This window comes from Onychomys torridus, chromosome 11 (genome assembly GCF_903995425.1).
Source record: "Onychomys torridus chromosome 11, mOncTor1.1, whole genome shotgun sequence".
Taxonomy (NCBI): Eukaryota; Metazoa; Chordata; class Mammalia; order Rodentia; family Cricetidae; genus Onychomys; species Onychomys torridus.
In genome coordinates this window covers 57227645-57240877 of record NC_050453.1, presented here as the reverse complement: position 1 = coordinate 57240877, position 13233 = coordinate 57227645, and the positions used below count along the sequence as shown (strand labels likewise).

General features: G+C 41.4%; 1 protein-coding gene across 4 annotated transcripts in view; it reads right to left on the bottom strand.

Annotated features, from left to right (window-relative positions):
* Positions 1 to 243: 243 nt before the first annotated feature.
* Positions 244 to 13233, bottom strand: part of Camsap2 (calmodulin regulated spectrin associated protein family member 2) — an 88197-nt gene continuing 75207 nt past the window's right edge. For 2 of the 4 annotated variants that reach the window (XM_036202965.1, XM_036202967.1), the window contains 6 exons: positions 11266 to 11402; positions 10590 to 10810; positions 8044 to 8143; positions 6519 to 6634; positions 3710 to 3828; positions 244 to 3329 (listed from right to left, as the gene is read on the bottom strand). In XM_036202965.1, coding sequence (XP_036058858.1) covers positions 3024 to 3329; positions 3710 to 3828; positions 6519 to 6634; positions 8044 to 8143; positions 10590 to 10810; positions 11266 to 11402 — 999 coding nt within the window. In that variant the 3' untranslated portion in view covers positions 244 to 3023. The remainder of the gene's footprint in view (positions 3330 to 3709; positions 3829 to 6518; positions 6635 to 8043; positions 8144 to 10589; positions 10811 to 11265; positions 11403 to 13233) is intronic. The other 2 variants (XM_036202966.1, XM_036202968.1) reach the window with 1 other exon arrangement.

Here is a 13233-nt window from a genome sequence, read left to right as displayed (position 1 = left end):
ATATTTTCCTGCCCTCATCTGATTAAGTAAAATGAGCACAATCCAAGCGAAAGCTAGAGAAGGGTCAAGAAGCGGCTCCTGGGTTCGGCTCACCAGCCACCCTATAGACTCAAGTATTCATGCTACACATTTATCACCTCACTAGAGAGGGTGTGAGGTAATGTACAAGGGACATAAACATACAGGAGCCACACATACTATCTGGGCAAAGCATAGAAACTTAAAAACTTCTAACATCACCTAGAGAGGTATTCAAACAATGTTTAATATATTAAAAATTACATCTTATGAGTAAACATTCAAATTGTTAAATTTAAACATAGGCTAAGAGACAGGAAAACTCCATAGTGCAGTCTCCTGAGTCCAAATAATTTTATTACAGACAAGACCAGACCACTCACACATTTGATTGAAGAATCCGAGTCATTTGGTGCCATGCTTTTATTCAAATGAAAGGGGCACTACACTGCACCAGGAACTAGCAAGTCCAAGAGCACCAACGGCACGTGTCCTCTGCGGTGCTCACAAGTGGACAGGAAGCACACCACACACTGCACACTGCCCAACAGTGTCCACGAAGTCACAGCGAGGAAGGGGATTGGCTTTAAACAGCCAAATAAAAACGGCAATGGTCCTCCAAAAATCAAACTGAGAAACAGAGGAATTAAAAACTTCAGAAGTTGTGGTAAGTAGCAGAAGTTGCCATGCCACACTGCTTGCCGTGACAAGGATTTGGCAATTTAAACTGACTAATTATCATGGTGATTTGACCTCCAACGATGACATCGCTTGTATTTCAGGAAGTTGATGGAAATCTCCAAACTTTATGGAATGGCATATTTTCATTTGTATAATTTTAAAACATAATTTCAAAAGCTGCACCATAATAAAAAAATCTGCAGTCTAAAGAAATATATCTGTATTCCTCTTGCATTAATAAAGTAAAATATACTGAGAGCAATGAGCTTCGTGGCAATATTCACACCCTACCTTTAGACACTAGACATTCAGTTCAGCTGCTGGATACAGAGACAGGTGTGGTTAGTGTTCATTAGCTCTTCCATTGTTTGGCATCTAACTTTCCTTTATTCAACACTCAGATGACAGCAAGAAGACTGCTTTCACGGGGAAAGACCATGTTTAGTAATATAAAATGCTTATTAAATTCCTTTGTCTACTATTCTCCTTGTTTTGATTAGGTTTGTTCATAATTTTTAAACTAGTCTTATCCTAAAGATATATTTGTTTGACCACTTTCTTCTAATTGTGGTAAAAAATTGGTGTCTGAAAGGTAAAATGTGAAATTCCCCATTTTTAATATTCATATATACATAATATGTATACATTTAAAATATAAGAGTTACATATCCTGGCCTCTCACATGCGAGCAGTACATCACAAATAGTTTTGAGCTACACATACATTTTGCACAGGTTTTGGAAAAAGAATCCATGAAATTTTTTTTACAGTTTTAACAAATATACATAAATATAAGAACATAAATTACAGTAAAATATTGACAGCATTTGAGAAAATGTTGCAAACCCAGATGCACTGATACCTAAAGGCCTTATAATAATAGTAAAGTACAGCTCAGGGACATCCCACTCCATTCTTCTTTTTAAATAAGTAAATACATCACATGAGACATGAGTTTTCTCTCTAAACAACTCAATAGAGAAATGTACATATTTTCATCCCCACATCCCATGAAGGAAAACAAACTACTCTCTCACTTATAAACAATGTCTCCCCCACCCCCAGTGTACACAGCTGTCACAACACTGAAACATAACAGGGTCACACAATCAATCATTCAAGTCTTTTCCTGAGAATGAAGTTTTCCCCAACTAACCTTCTGGGATACTTGCTAAAGAACAAAGATAGTACAGAGGAGATTTCAAGTGTGTCCTTAACCTAAGCTGTTTCACTGGAAAGAGATTAAAAAGAAGGAAAACCCAGGATAACTAAAATAACATGAAGCTACTTTCAAATCAAAATGTAGCCCTTTGTACGTGTTTAAAAACTCTAAGTGTAAGTTCTATATTGGTTATAAATAGAAAGGCCTCCTCTGAGAACTGCCCAGGAAGCCTTATATTTTCATACTGACAGACACTCAAGTGTTACTCACTTTGGCCAGCTTATAAAGTGACGGACTTTAAAAGAAATAGAAAGTGGGGTTTTTTTTTGTTTGTTTTTCTTTTCTTTCTTTCTTTCTTTCTTTTTTTTTTTTTGTTGTTAAAAGCACAATCTAAAGTATTCTGAGTTGGCCAGAAGTGGTGTAAAAACGGCACTGATTTAATCAGCAGCTTCTTACAAGATACTCTGGGTAAGCTTGTGTGGTCTGCAGGGAACCCAACAGCAGCTTTTTACACTTCCTTACTTAACAGAGAAATGTTAATACTTGTGTGAATAATAAATACAGAATGTAAATACTTAGAATGATTCTTGCAAATGCTGTAACACCATTAAAACATGAGGGCTACTGTAAAACCTAACACTAGTGTTTCTCATAACATCATAAGAAAGGTGCAAGTTTCTTCTCAATATGAACTTTCTATTTCCATGATCTCCACATGAGACAAAACACAAAGGCAGCTTAAAATAAACCCCAGGAGAGAGAAAAGTAACAACAACAAAACCATCTCAAGATGTGCACACATTGTATAGGGTTAAAAAAAATACAACACATAATTTGTCATCTAGCCACATTTCAAGCCTATGTCCCACTGTGTCCATGAGAATTCAGTGCTTCAAGGTCTCTAACACCAGGCAGGCGACCCTGGTAACATACAAACCTCTGTTTGTGAATCCAAACATTTCCTCCATCACTTGCCCTTATCACCTAGAAGAATCTTCTGCACTCCAAAACACTGTTTATATTCCAGTTGTTCACAACAACAGAGGTAAGGTCCAGTTTTAATTGATAAAAATCTTGTTGGCAATTAGAAAGATTTTCTATAGGCAGGAAAGATGAAGGACAAATTTACCACAAAAGTTCGGAAGCAAGCATCTCCCGCCTCCTATGCTTTAGTAGGTAAGAGTTTTTTGGGTGTGACTGGTCTTTTGGTTTGCCATAAGTGGCTATGAATGGTAATCGCATCCACACTAGCAGACAGAGTTTTAGCAGGTATGTGGCTAAACTGTTTCCTGTCAGAATTGTACTTGTAAAGCCCCTCAATCATCTTTTTAGTGATAGATTTAGGGCCTATCCCAGTCAGTTTATTGATTTCTTCAGTTTCTGGGCAGTAAGTATACAAAGACCTGAACTGGCAGCCTGAATCCCGGAACAAGATTAGGAAATTGTTGGCATCTGACTTCTCCATTTCCTTTAGAATAGAAAAAAAAAAAACAAGATAACGATAAAGCCATAACATTTTATTGAATGTTTATATAATATTTCTTGGTTAATATTTCTGATATACTTGATAATCAAAATTTGTTATTATTTTTGGCAGTACTAGGGATCATTTACACGTGCTAAGCAGGCACTTTACCACTGTATTCTACCAAAAAATTTCAAGTCTCTGCTTAGTCTTTAACTACCCTCTGAGAGTGGAGTAGCCCCAGGTAACACTAACACATCTCTACAGACCCTTCTCCTGCTGCTGATGCCAGGAGCCCACCAGAGGACCTTCCTTTGCACTGATCCAGAAGACTCCCAAGTCCTAAGTGCTACGAAACTTAATTTTCATGAAAACATGCTTACCTCTAATATTTTTTTCTTCTGACCTTCATTTACTTTTCCAGCCAGACAGCAGTGAGCTAATGCGTTCTGGATTATGTGCTTATTGGATTTTGCGCTAGGTTCCTTGTAGAGCTTTGGTCCTGCAGTAAACATTTACAACAGTTACAGAAATGACATTTCCCACACTACCAGTTCCCATGATGTGAGGCTCCTATACTCACGACACTGCAAGAGAAAACCAAATTCTGGACTTGAAGGGCTTTTCTTGACACAGGGTCTCACTATGTAGCCCTGGCTGCCCTGGATCTCCCTCTGTAGACCAGGCTGGCCTCGAACTCAGAGAGATCCGCCTGCCTCTGCTTCCAAGTGCTGGAGTTAAGGGTGTGCGCCACCATGTTCAGCTCTTATGGTCTTTTTAGGGGCTACACTCCAGCCACAACATTGTTTTATTCACAAAAGAACATGTTTGGGGGTTGTGGCTTTGTGATGCTGTCCCATGAAGGCAATGTTGGGAGTAATATATTCCTTGTAACTGATACAGTTTCCTCCATCTTTCCAGGCTGGATAGATTACTGACTGTTGAGCTTAAAGGGTCCAAGAGTCATTTTTAGTTTAGTTTTGTTCTCTTGAGACAGTGTCTCACTCTGTAAGCCCAGGCTGCCCTGGAAAAAACTGTGCAGTCCAGGGTGGCCTCAAACTCAAGGCCACCCTCTTCCCTCAGCCTCACAAGTGCTGGGGTTACTGGTATAAGCTACTATATTTAGCTTTAGTTTGCAAGAAGACAAGAAAAGATACCCTTGGGCAAATAGCTCGGTCAGTAAGTGCTTGTCTGGCAAGAACAAGGGCTGATGTGAGTTCAGTCCCCAGAGCACACATTAAAGAAAGTGGTAGTAAGGCGGGCACAGGCAAACTAGAGACCCCGTGTCAAACACACAGCTGGGTGTGCTGGCATATGTCTTTAATCCCAGCTCTCAGGACACAGGGTGGGTGGACGTCTAAGTTCAAGGCCAACCTGAGGTACTCATTAAAACTGTTTAAAAACCCAAAAGCTGGGTTGGGGATTTAGCTCAGTGGTAGAACACTTGCCTAGCATGTGCAAGGCCCTGGGTTCGATCCTCGGCTTAAAAAAAAAAAAAAATCCAAAAGCCACACACACACACACACACACACACACACACACACACAGAGACTTCTGGCTCTGCATATACACACAAACAAAAATGAAGAAAATCATCTTTTTCAGGGTGTTCAGACTGCTCAACTTTAAAAACAGAGGCAGACAGAGTAATAGGGAAATACTCTCCAATCTCACACTAGAGGATGTCAGACAGGCTGGAGAGATGGCTCAGTGGTCCGGGCTGCTTGCTTATACAGAGTATCTGGGTTTGATTCCTAGCACCCACATGGCGTCTACACAACATCTCTAACTCTAGCCTGAGAGGCTCTGATGTCTTCCTGATGCAGACCCCAGGTATGCAAGAGGGGACAGACACATGCAGGCAAAACACTCATGCACACAAACAGGAGCTTATGCTAAAGCTACAGAAGAAAGAGGAGAAGGGAGCCAGAAAGTGAATACAGTCTCTAGCCGGCTCTTGGCTACTTAGGTACAGTAAGGCTTCCAATCCTGCAAACTCGTAAGCACACAGGGACCATCTTCTCCTGCTCTTGCACACACACCATTTTCTTCTTTGTTGTCCCATTTTCTCTCAATGTGTTGCCACCTTTTCCTCATTCTCTCTACTGCTTCATGTCTTTAGATGTATCCTCACTTTCTATTCTTTGATTTGATTCAATCATGCTCACCCACACAGAGGCTGGAAGAGAACCCGAGGGACAGGGTGCTGAGGACAGGCACCACCCCCCCCCATCTACTGCATTCTTCTGACCTCTAGGTTCCCAAACACTAGTCTTTTTTTTTTTTTTTTTTTTAAGATTTATTTATTTATTATGCATACAGTGCTCTGTCTGCATGTGTCCCTGCAGGCCAGAAGAGGGCACCAGATCGCATTACAGATGGTTGTGAGCCACCATGTGGTTGCTGGGAATTGAACTCAGGACCTCTGGAAGAGCAGCCAGTGCTCTTAACTCCTGAGCCATCTCTCTAGCCCCTGAACACTAAACTTTGTTTTTGTTTTTGTTTTTCGAGACAGGGTTTCTCTGTGTAGCTTCGCGCCTTTCCTGGAACTCACTTTGGAGACCAGGATGGCCTTGAACTCACAAGAAATCTGCCTGCCTCTGCCTCCCAGTGCTGGGATTAAAGGCATGCACCACCACCGCCTGCCCAACACTATTCTTATCACTACTATTTTGGTAGTGCTAGGGATTGAACTCAGGCCCTCATACAAGTCAGGCAAACACTTCACCAGTTAGATGTATCCCCAACCCTGTATTTTTTATTTTGAGACTGTCTCATTAAGTTACCTAGCCTGGTTATAACTGAAGCCCCAATGTTAGGGGGAGTTGGGGAGTCCTTAGGGATAGAATCTCCTTCAAATATTTATGAGGTATAATATTTTGTTGGTAAAACTTCTCAAAGGTTTCTTTGAACCTACATTACCACCGAGAAATGGCCAGTAATATTAAGGCAGATAGTGTCTAAATGACATCTTTAGTTTTGCTTAGAAACCTACCTTATTTTCCAGGGGTGAACACTGCCTCCTTCAGAGGACTGTTATCACTGAAAGGCTGACACCTCAGAGTGGCCACTTTCCTTACACAGACACTATGTTTACACCACCAGCTGAACCAGCAACTCCTTTACTACACCCTATACCTGTTCTCATTAGTGCGCTAAATCAAAATACTCCCCTGAAGTGTCCACACTAACCTGTGTATTCTGTTCCAGAAGCCACGGAAGAAGTTGTTGATGCATTTTCCCAGTCTTTCTCACCATTTCTACTGCCACAGCGACTTGGAGATAAGAAGCCTTCTACAGACTCTGACCTAAACAATGAATAACTCATGTTTTATGTCTCAGAGAAAGAACACTTGGGTTTCTGAGGTTGAATGAGACAGTATCAAGCACAACAACGTAGAGTTTTAAAAATGAGATAGTGCTAATACTGTGTCTTCTTTATGGCACATTCTACTGTTGGAATGAACTTTTCCATATGAAAACTGGCAACCTGCACAATGGCAAGCCAATGACAAGTCTGAAAGTCTGAGAGCCAGAGAAGCACGCTTTGTTGATCTGTGTAGGCGGAATTTTCCTGTCTACTGGTTCCAAAATAACCACAAAGAGGTTTTAATATTAATTATAAATGATCAGTCGATAGCTCAGGCTTATTACTAACTAGCTCTTACAACTTAACCCATTCCTATTAATCTATGTGCTGCCCTGAGGATGGTGACTTTTACTTCTATTCCATTTTGTGTGTCTGACCCATTCTGTGTTTGGCTGGCAACTCCTCTGACTCCACCCTTTCTCTACCTAGCATTCTCCCTGTGTCAGGCTGTCTTGCCCAATCTCTTCCTGCCTAGCTATCAGCCAATCAGCTTTTATTAACAACGAGAGCAATATATATTTACAGTGTACAATGATTGTCCCACAGAAGATGTGGGTCTTCTAGTCAAGGTGATACTGATTCTATCTAATCTGTAAGATAGAAAAAGAGTATAAGATACTTTATATCAGTGTGTTAGATACAAAGGCTCCAAAATGTGAAATTCAAGTAAGCAAGCTGCTTTTGGGATTATTCTAATGTCACTGTCTTCAATGGGAAGACAGATTTTATTTTTCTCTATTATTTAATCATAGTCATATTAAATTACTATTAGTATTTACAGCTTATAAAAGTATTAATGTTAATAATTCAAATTCTAAGAGACTGCAAAGTAAATAGATCATTTATTAAAATCACTATATTGAGTTATTTACTTATTGTGTGTGCTCATGTACATGTGTGTACTCATGCCATGTTATGCAGGTCAGAGGACAACTTGCTGGAATCAGTTCTCTCCTTCAGTTACGTGGGTCTCAGAGAATGAACTCAGGTTATTAGGTGTGGCAGCAAGTTCCTTTACCCATTGAGCCATCTTAGTGGCTACCTTACATATCATTATAATACAAAGTCCCCCCCCCCCAAAAAAAAAAAAACCAACAGGGTCTTTCTGTGTTGCCTTGGCTGTTCTAGAACTAACTCTATAGACCAGGCTGGCCTTGAACTCACAGAATCTGCCTCTGCCTCCCGAGTGCTGAGATTAAAGGTGTATGCCACCACAGCAAAACTAAAAATTTGTGATATTTCATTCGCTACAAAATATAAAATAACTCTAATTTTTACTTAATTTTTTATATAATTGCAAGTATCACCTTCTTTTCTGTGAAAAACATTCAGAAGCTCTGGGCTTACCTTGGTGTCCTCTTGCCTGAGTGAACACTCTCGTTATCACCTGTGTTCAGCGATGCCAAAGAGAGGCTAGAGACTGAAAAAACACGGTAAATTCGTGATCCTGAACAAAAACAAAATTGTAAATGTAAAAGAAGAAACTAGAAAAGAGTCTGTTCATTAGCTAACACCAGCAATGAGAACAGGCTTTTCTAACTTCTTTTCTTTGTACTCTGAATCTAAGCACATAATATGATGCATGCATATATTCACAAGTTAAACTAAGAATTAAGTTTAGGCTATAATAAAACTAACTTGCTGTTCCAAAAGTAAAGTGGTAACAGGAGACCTGATACTGTGACTAGGTTTCTTCAAGAAAGAAACATATATTTTGCAATACCTAATTTCTATGTGAAAATTAAAATTTCTTCCAATGTGTTTTAGTTTGGACTTGTTTTTTTTTTCCATGTATATGAATTTTTGCCTGCACATCTGTATGTGTCTTGTCTGCACATCTGTGTGTATCTTGTCTGCACATCTGTGTGTGTTCTGCCTGCACATCTGTATGTGTCTCGTCTGCACATCAGTGTGTGTCCTGCCTGCACGTATGTGTGTGTCTTGTCTGCACATCAGTGTGTGTCCTGCCTGCACGTATGTGTGTGTCCTGCCTGTACATCTGTATGTGTCCTGCCTGCACATCTGTGTGTGTCCTGCTTGCACATCTGTGTGTGTGTCTGCACATGTGTGTGTCCTGCCTGCACATCTGTGTGTGTCCTGCCTGCACATCTGTGTGTCCTGCCTGCACATCTGTGTGTGTCTCGTCTGCACATCTGTGTGTCCTGCCTGCACATCTGTGTGTGTCCTGCCTGCACATCTGTGTGTGTCCTGCCTGCACATCTGTGTGTGTCTTGTCTGCACATCTATGTGTGTCCTGCCTGAACATTATGTGTGTGTCCTGCCTGCACGTCTGTGTGTGTCCTGCCTGCACGTCTGTGTGTGTCCTGCCTGCACGTATGTGTGTGTCCTGTCTGCACATGTGTGTGTCCTGCCTGCACATCTGTGTGTGTCTTGCCTGCACATCTGTGTGTGTCCTGCCTGCACATCTGTGTGTGTCCTGCCTGCATGTATGTGTGTGTCCTGCCTGCACATCTGTGTGTGTCCTGCCTGCACGTCTGTGTGTGTCCTGCCTGCATGTATGTGTGTGTCCTGTCTGCACATCTGTGTGTGTCTTGTCTGCACATCTGTGTGTGTCCTGCCTGCACATGTGTGTGTCCTGCCTGCACATCTGTGTGTATCTTGTCTGTATGCCTAGTACCACTGATGCTAGAAGAGGGTGCTGGACCCCCTGGAGCTGGAGTTATGGATGGCTGTGAATCATTACAGGGGTGCTGGGAACTGAACCCTACCCTAATCCTCTGCAAGAGGAGCAAGTGCTCTTAACCACTGAGCTATCTCGAGAGCCCCAGCCATCTCTTCAGCCACATCAGCCAATATTATATGTCAAAAGATTTTACCAAACCAGGCTCGTTCCTATAGCCTCAGAACTGGGAATACTCCAATTGCTAGCTGGAGGCCAGCTTGTGCTAAAATGCAAGCTTCACTGCCGGTCCATTTTAGGTTATTTCCCTCAGAATTAACTACTGGAGGTCCTGTTAAGTCTTGAGTGCTCCAGATAAAACCTAGAGCCTCAAGCATATTATCCTCAGCTCCAACTCTAGGTCTGAAATTTTCCATGGAGCTACTTTAAATAAAATGGCTTAAAAACTATGCATGTTGAATTTAAAAGATATATTTTCTCATCTCCAAGAAATTATAATTTTGGACTTCTGACTATTTCTGTCTTGGAGGGGGGACTTCTGAAATCTTGACCTGACGTTATTATTGTCCAGATAACAATGACTAGGCTACAGTCAATGAGAGTTCTTGGATCTCATGTACGATGATGTCCTGGATTCAATCCTACACCCTGAACTCCAGACAGTGATTACAAAATACAGCTACGTTTCTTATACATCTTATGCACATAACATTTATCCTAAATTCCTAAGTTTTTAAACAGTAGTTAATGCATTAGGGGATGTGGTGTAGTTGGTAGAGTGCTTGCCCATCAAGAACAAAGCCCTGAATTCAATCTCCAACACTGCATTAGAGGGGTGCTGGTACATGCCTGTAATCCTAGCACTTGTGAGGCAGAGGTAGGAGTATCAGACGTTCAAGGTCATCCTTGGCTATGTAGTGAGTTTGAGGAGACCTTGGCATAAGAGTGGAAAAAAAAGACTCAGAAATGGTAACTGATAATTCAGGCTGTTACACCTGCAGACAGAATTCTCTAATAAGTTAGTATTTAAATTACACTTTAGGCATTCGCATTTGATCTACTAAATATATGCATGCACATATAAGTACCTAGATTAAATAAAATTTCCCTTTGCTTATTTTGGTTTTCCAAATAAGACCATGCGTCACCTCAAACTGTGTATCCAATTTCGTATGACCAAGGCCTTGTCAGGTTAGCACAACAAGCCAAGCTGGTGCTTATGAACAGACCTCCTCGTAGGAACTGGTGGTACCTGGAGGGCCTTTGATTGGTGTTTTGGGGGATTCAATGTGATCTCTGTGAATGGATTTGGGCCGCTGTTTCTTGGGTTTGGCCACCTGAGGACGAGGCTTGAGGACGGTATCCATGTCTTCCATTAGCTTCAGCTGTTTCCGCCTCATGTATTCCTGCCTAATGAACTCTCTGCGCGCCCGCTCATCTTCTTTCTTCTGACGTTCTTCCTCAGTTTTACGCCTAGGAAACCAAAGGGCTGAGCTCATTACTTTGTATACCAAATACAAGCGACACTAGAGAGAGTTACATGTTTGATGGGAGAAAAAGGAAATGACCATAGTTCAGAGCCTTGGGGAAAAACATAGGTGGCTTAAAATGTACTTGAGGAAATTTTAAATTTTGGTCATTTTTCTGTGTGTATTTCTCAGTGAAGTTATTTTAATTTTTTTAAACATTAATATTGATTTTCAAAGTTAATGTTCATGGAGGACTTTACTCTGACAAGCAAATGAATACTTTGAACTTCTAAAAACCACCCAAAGTCAGCAATGACCCAGCTGCCTTAGATTCCCCACAGCAATCTGAAGAATCCCGTTAATAACACATAGCTGTGAAACTACCCGTTGGGCACCCCTAGAGAGCTAAGAAGCCCCCATGTGGACACCGAGACTCCGAACCGGCAGCAGCATCCTTGCCTTGTCTCCTCTTTCTTATGCTCCATTTCCGCTTCCAGCTGCTGCTTCCGAAGCTGAGTTTCTTTCTCCCTCCTTAACCGTTTCTCCAGCAAAGCTGCCCGCTTCATTGCCATATCATTTTCTGCCTTTTGATCATCCTACGAACAAATGTTATTGAGAAAGAGTAAACATTTTAGATTCTAACATAGCCACTCTTGTAGTTACTCATACCTGAAAATCTGAACTAATTACAACTTTACCAAATGTGGACATGATACAGAAAATGTAAAAATTCCTTACACTTAATGGCCATCAAAAGGGAAAAAGAAGGAAAACAAGTTTTTTGTTTTTGTTTTTTGTTGTTGTTGTTTTTTATTATGTCTTAGTTTGTGTGTGTGCACGCATGCCTGTGAGTGCAGACATACACACTACAGGGCACATATGGAGGTGGGTGGTTGGTGAATAACTTATACGAGTCTTCTCTCCTTCACCATGTGGGTCCCAGGGACTGAACTCAGGTTGTCAGGCTTGGTGTTAATAGCCTTTTCCTTTACTTGATGGACCATCTCATGGCCTAAAAACAACTGTTTAAAAGCCTACATTTGTGTGCATCTGTGTAATACCACATTCACGCCGTGGCACAGACATGGAAGTCAGAGGACAACCTGCAAAAGATGCTTCTCTTCCTCCATAATTTGGGTCCCAGGCTCCAACTCAGACTGTCAGCCTTGACAAGAAGCGTCCTTCCCCACTGAATCACCTCACTGGGCCCCAAGTAACTGGCTTTGATTCTAATAACCTAAAGTAGGAGAGTTTGGCCCCCATTTTAAAAATCACATTTAAATTATAATGAAAAATCAGATAAAAAGCAATCCAAAACTAGCCACCAAATGTCATGTCTTGTAAGTGTTGGAGGGACTTGTTTCTAGTTTAGTTCGTTTTTCAGCTGAGGTGCTGACAGTGACTGGCGGGTTCACTTGGAAGAAGAGACGGACCTAATTCCTGTTCTGCAGTTCTGCCATCTGAGAATCACTCATGATGTGTAACCCTCCTGGACTTCTCGATCCACAAGGGCACTCTCGGTTCTCAGAAGGCTTCTACGACGCAGTGCTTTACAATAAGCAAGTACCAAGTTGCAGTACTGGGCCACTGTCTGAATGATTCCTTGAGGATACTCTGTCTTCCGTGGCTAACCCATTTGCAGCATGGTGCTGAACATGATGGGTATTCTATAACACAGGGAAGAGGCACTTTTGCCTCTTGCTTTGCCTGGGAGTCCAGAGACAGATTTCATGATGAATGGACAAAGCCAGAAGAGAGCACTGAAGCCCTCAGCTCAACCATGCCTTTGTGTATCTGACAAACCATACATACTACACTATGCTCTGGATAAAAAGAACCAGTCCCCCTGGGTATCCACAGTCTAAGTGAAAAAGAAAAGAGAAACACGTAACTGAAAACTGATTACAAGTGCATTATCCGTATATGCAGACTGCCAGAGACACAGGTGGACACAGCTAACACATCGATGAGGCGTGTAAAGTCTTAGGAGGAAACAGAGTTAAAGAACAGTCTAGAGCAGTGAGTCTCAACCTTCCCAATGCTGCGACCCTTTAATATAGTTCTCCACGTTGGGGTGGCCCCAACCATGACATTATTTCATTGCTACTTCACAACTGTAATTTTGTTACTGTTGTGAATCATAATGTAAATAAATATCTGATAGACAAGATATCTGATATGTGACCCCTGTGGGGGGCCATGACCCATGAGTTGAGAACCTCTGGTTTAGGAACTAAGAGGAAGAGTCTAGACAAGTAGGTATGAGTTATACTGCCCTGTCCCTGAGTTGTACTGAGGTTTGACCTTTATGTTTCCCAGAATGCCTGAGGACTTGGGTTCACTCTCCAGTACCACATTTAGCTATAAATAAGGAGTTTCTGGTGGAGCCTGGCTCTTAGAGACAATTAGTAGTAGCATGAAGAACAG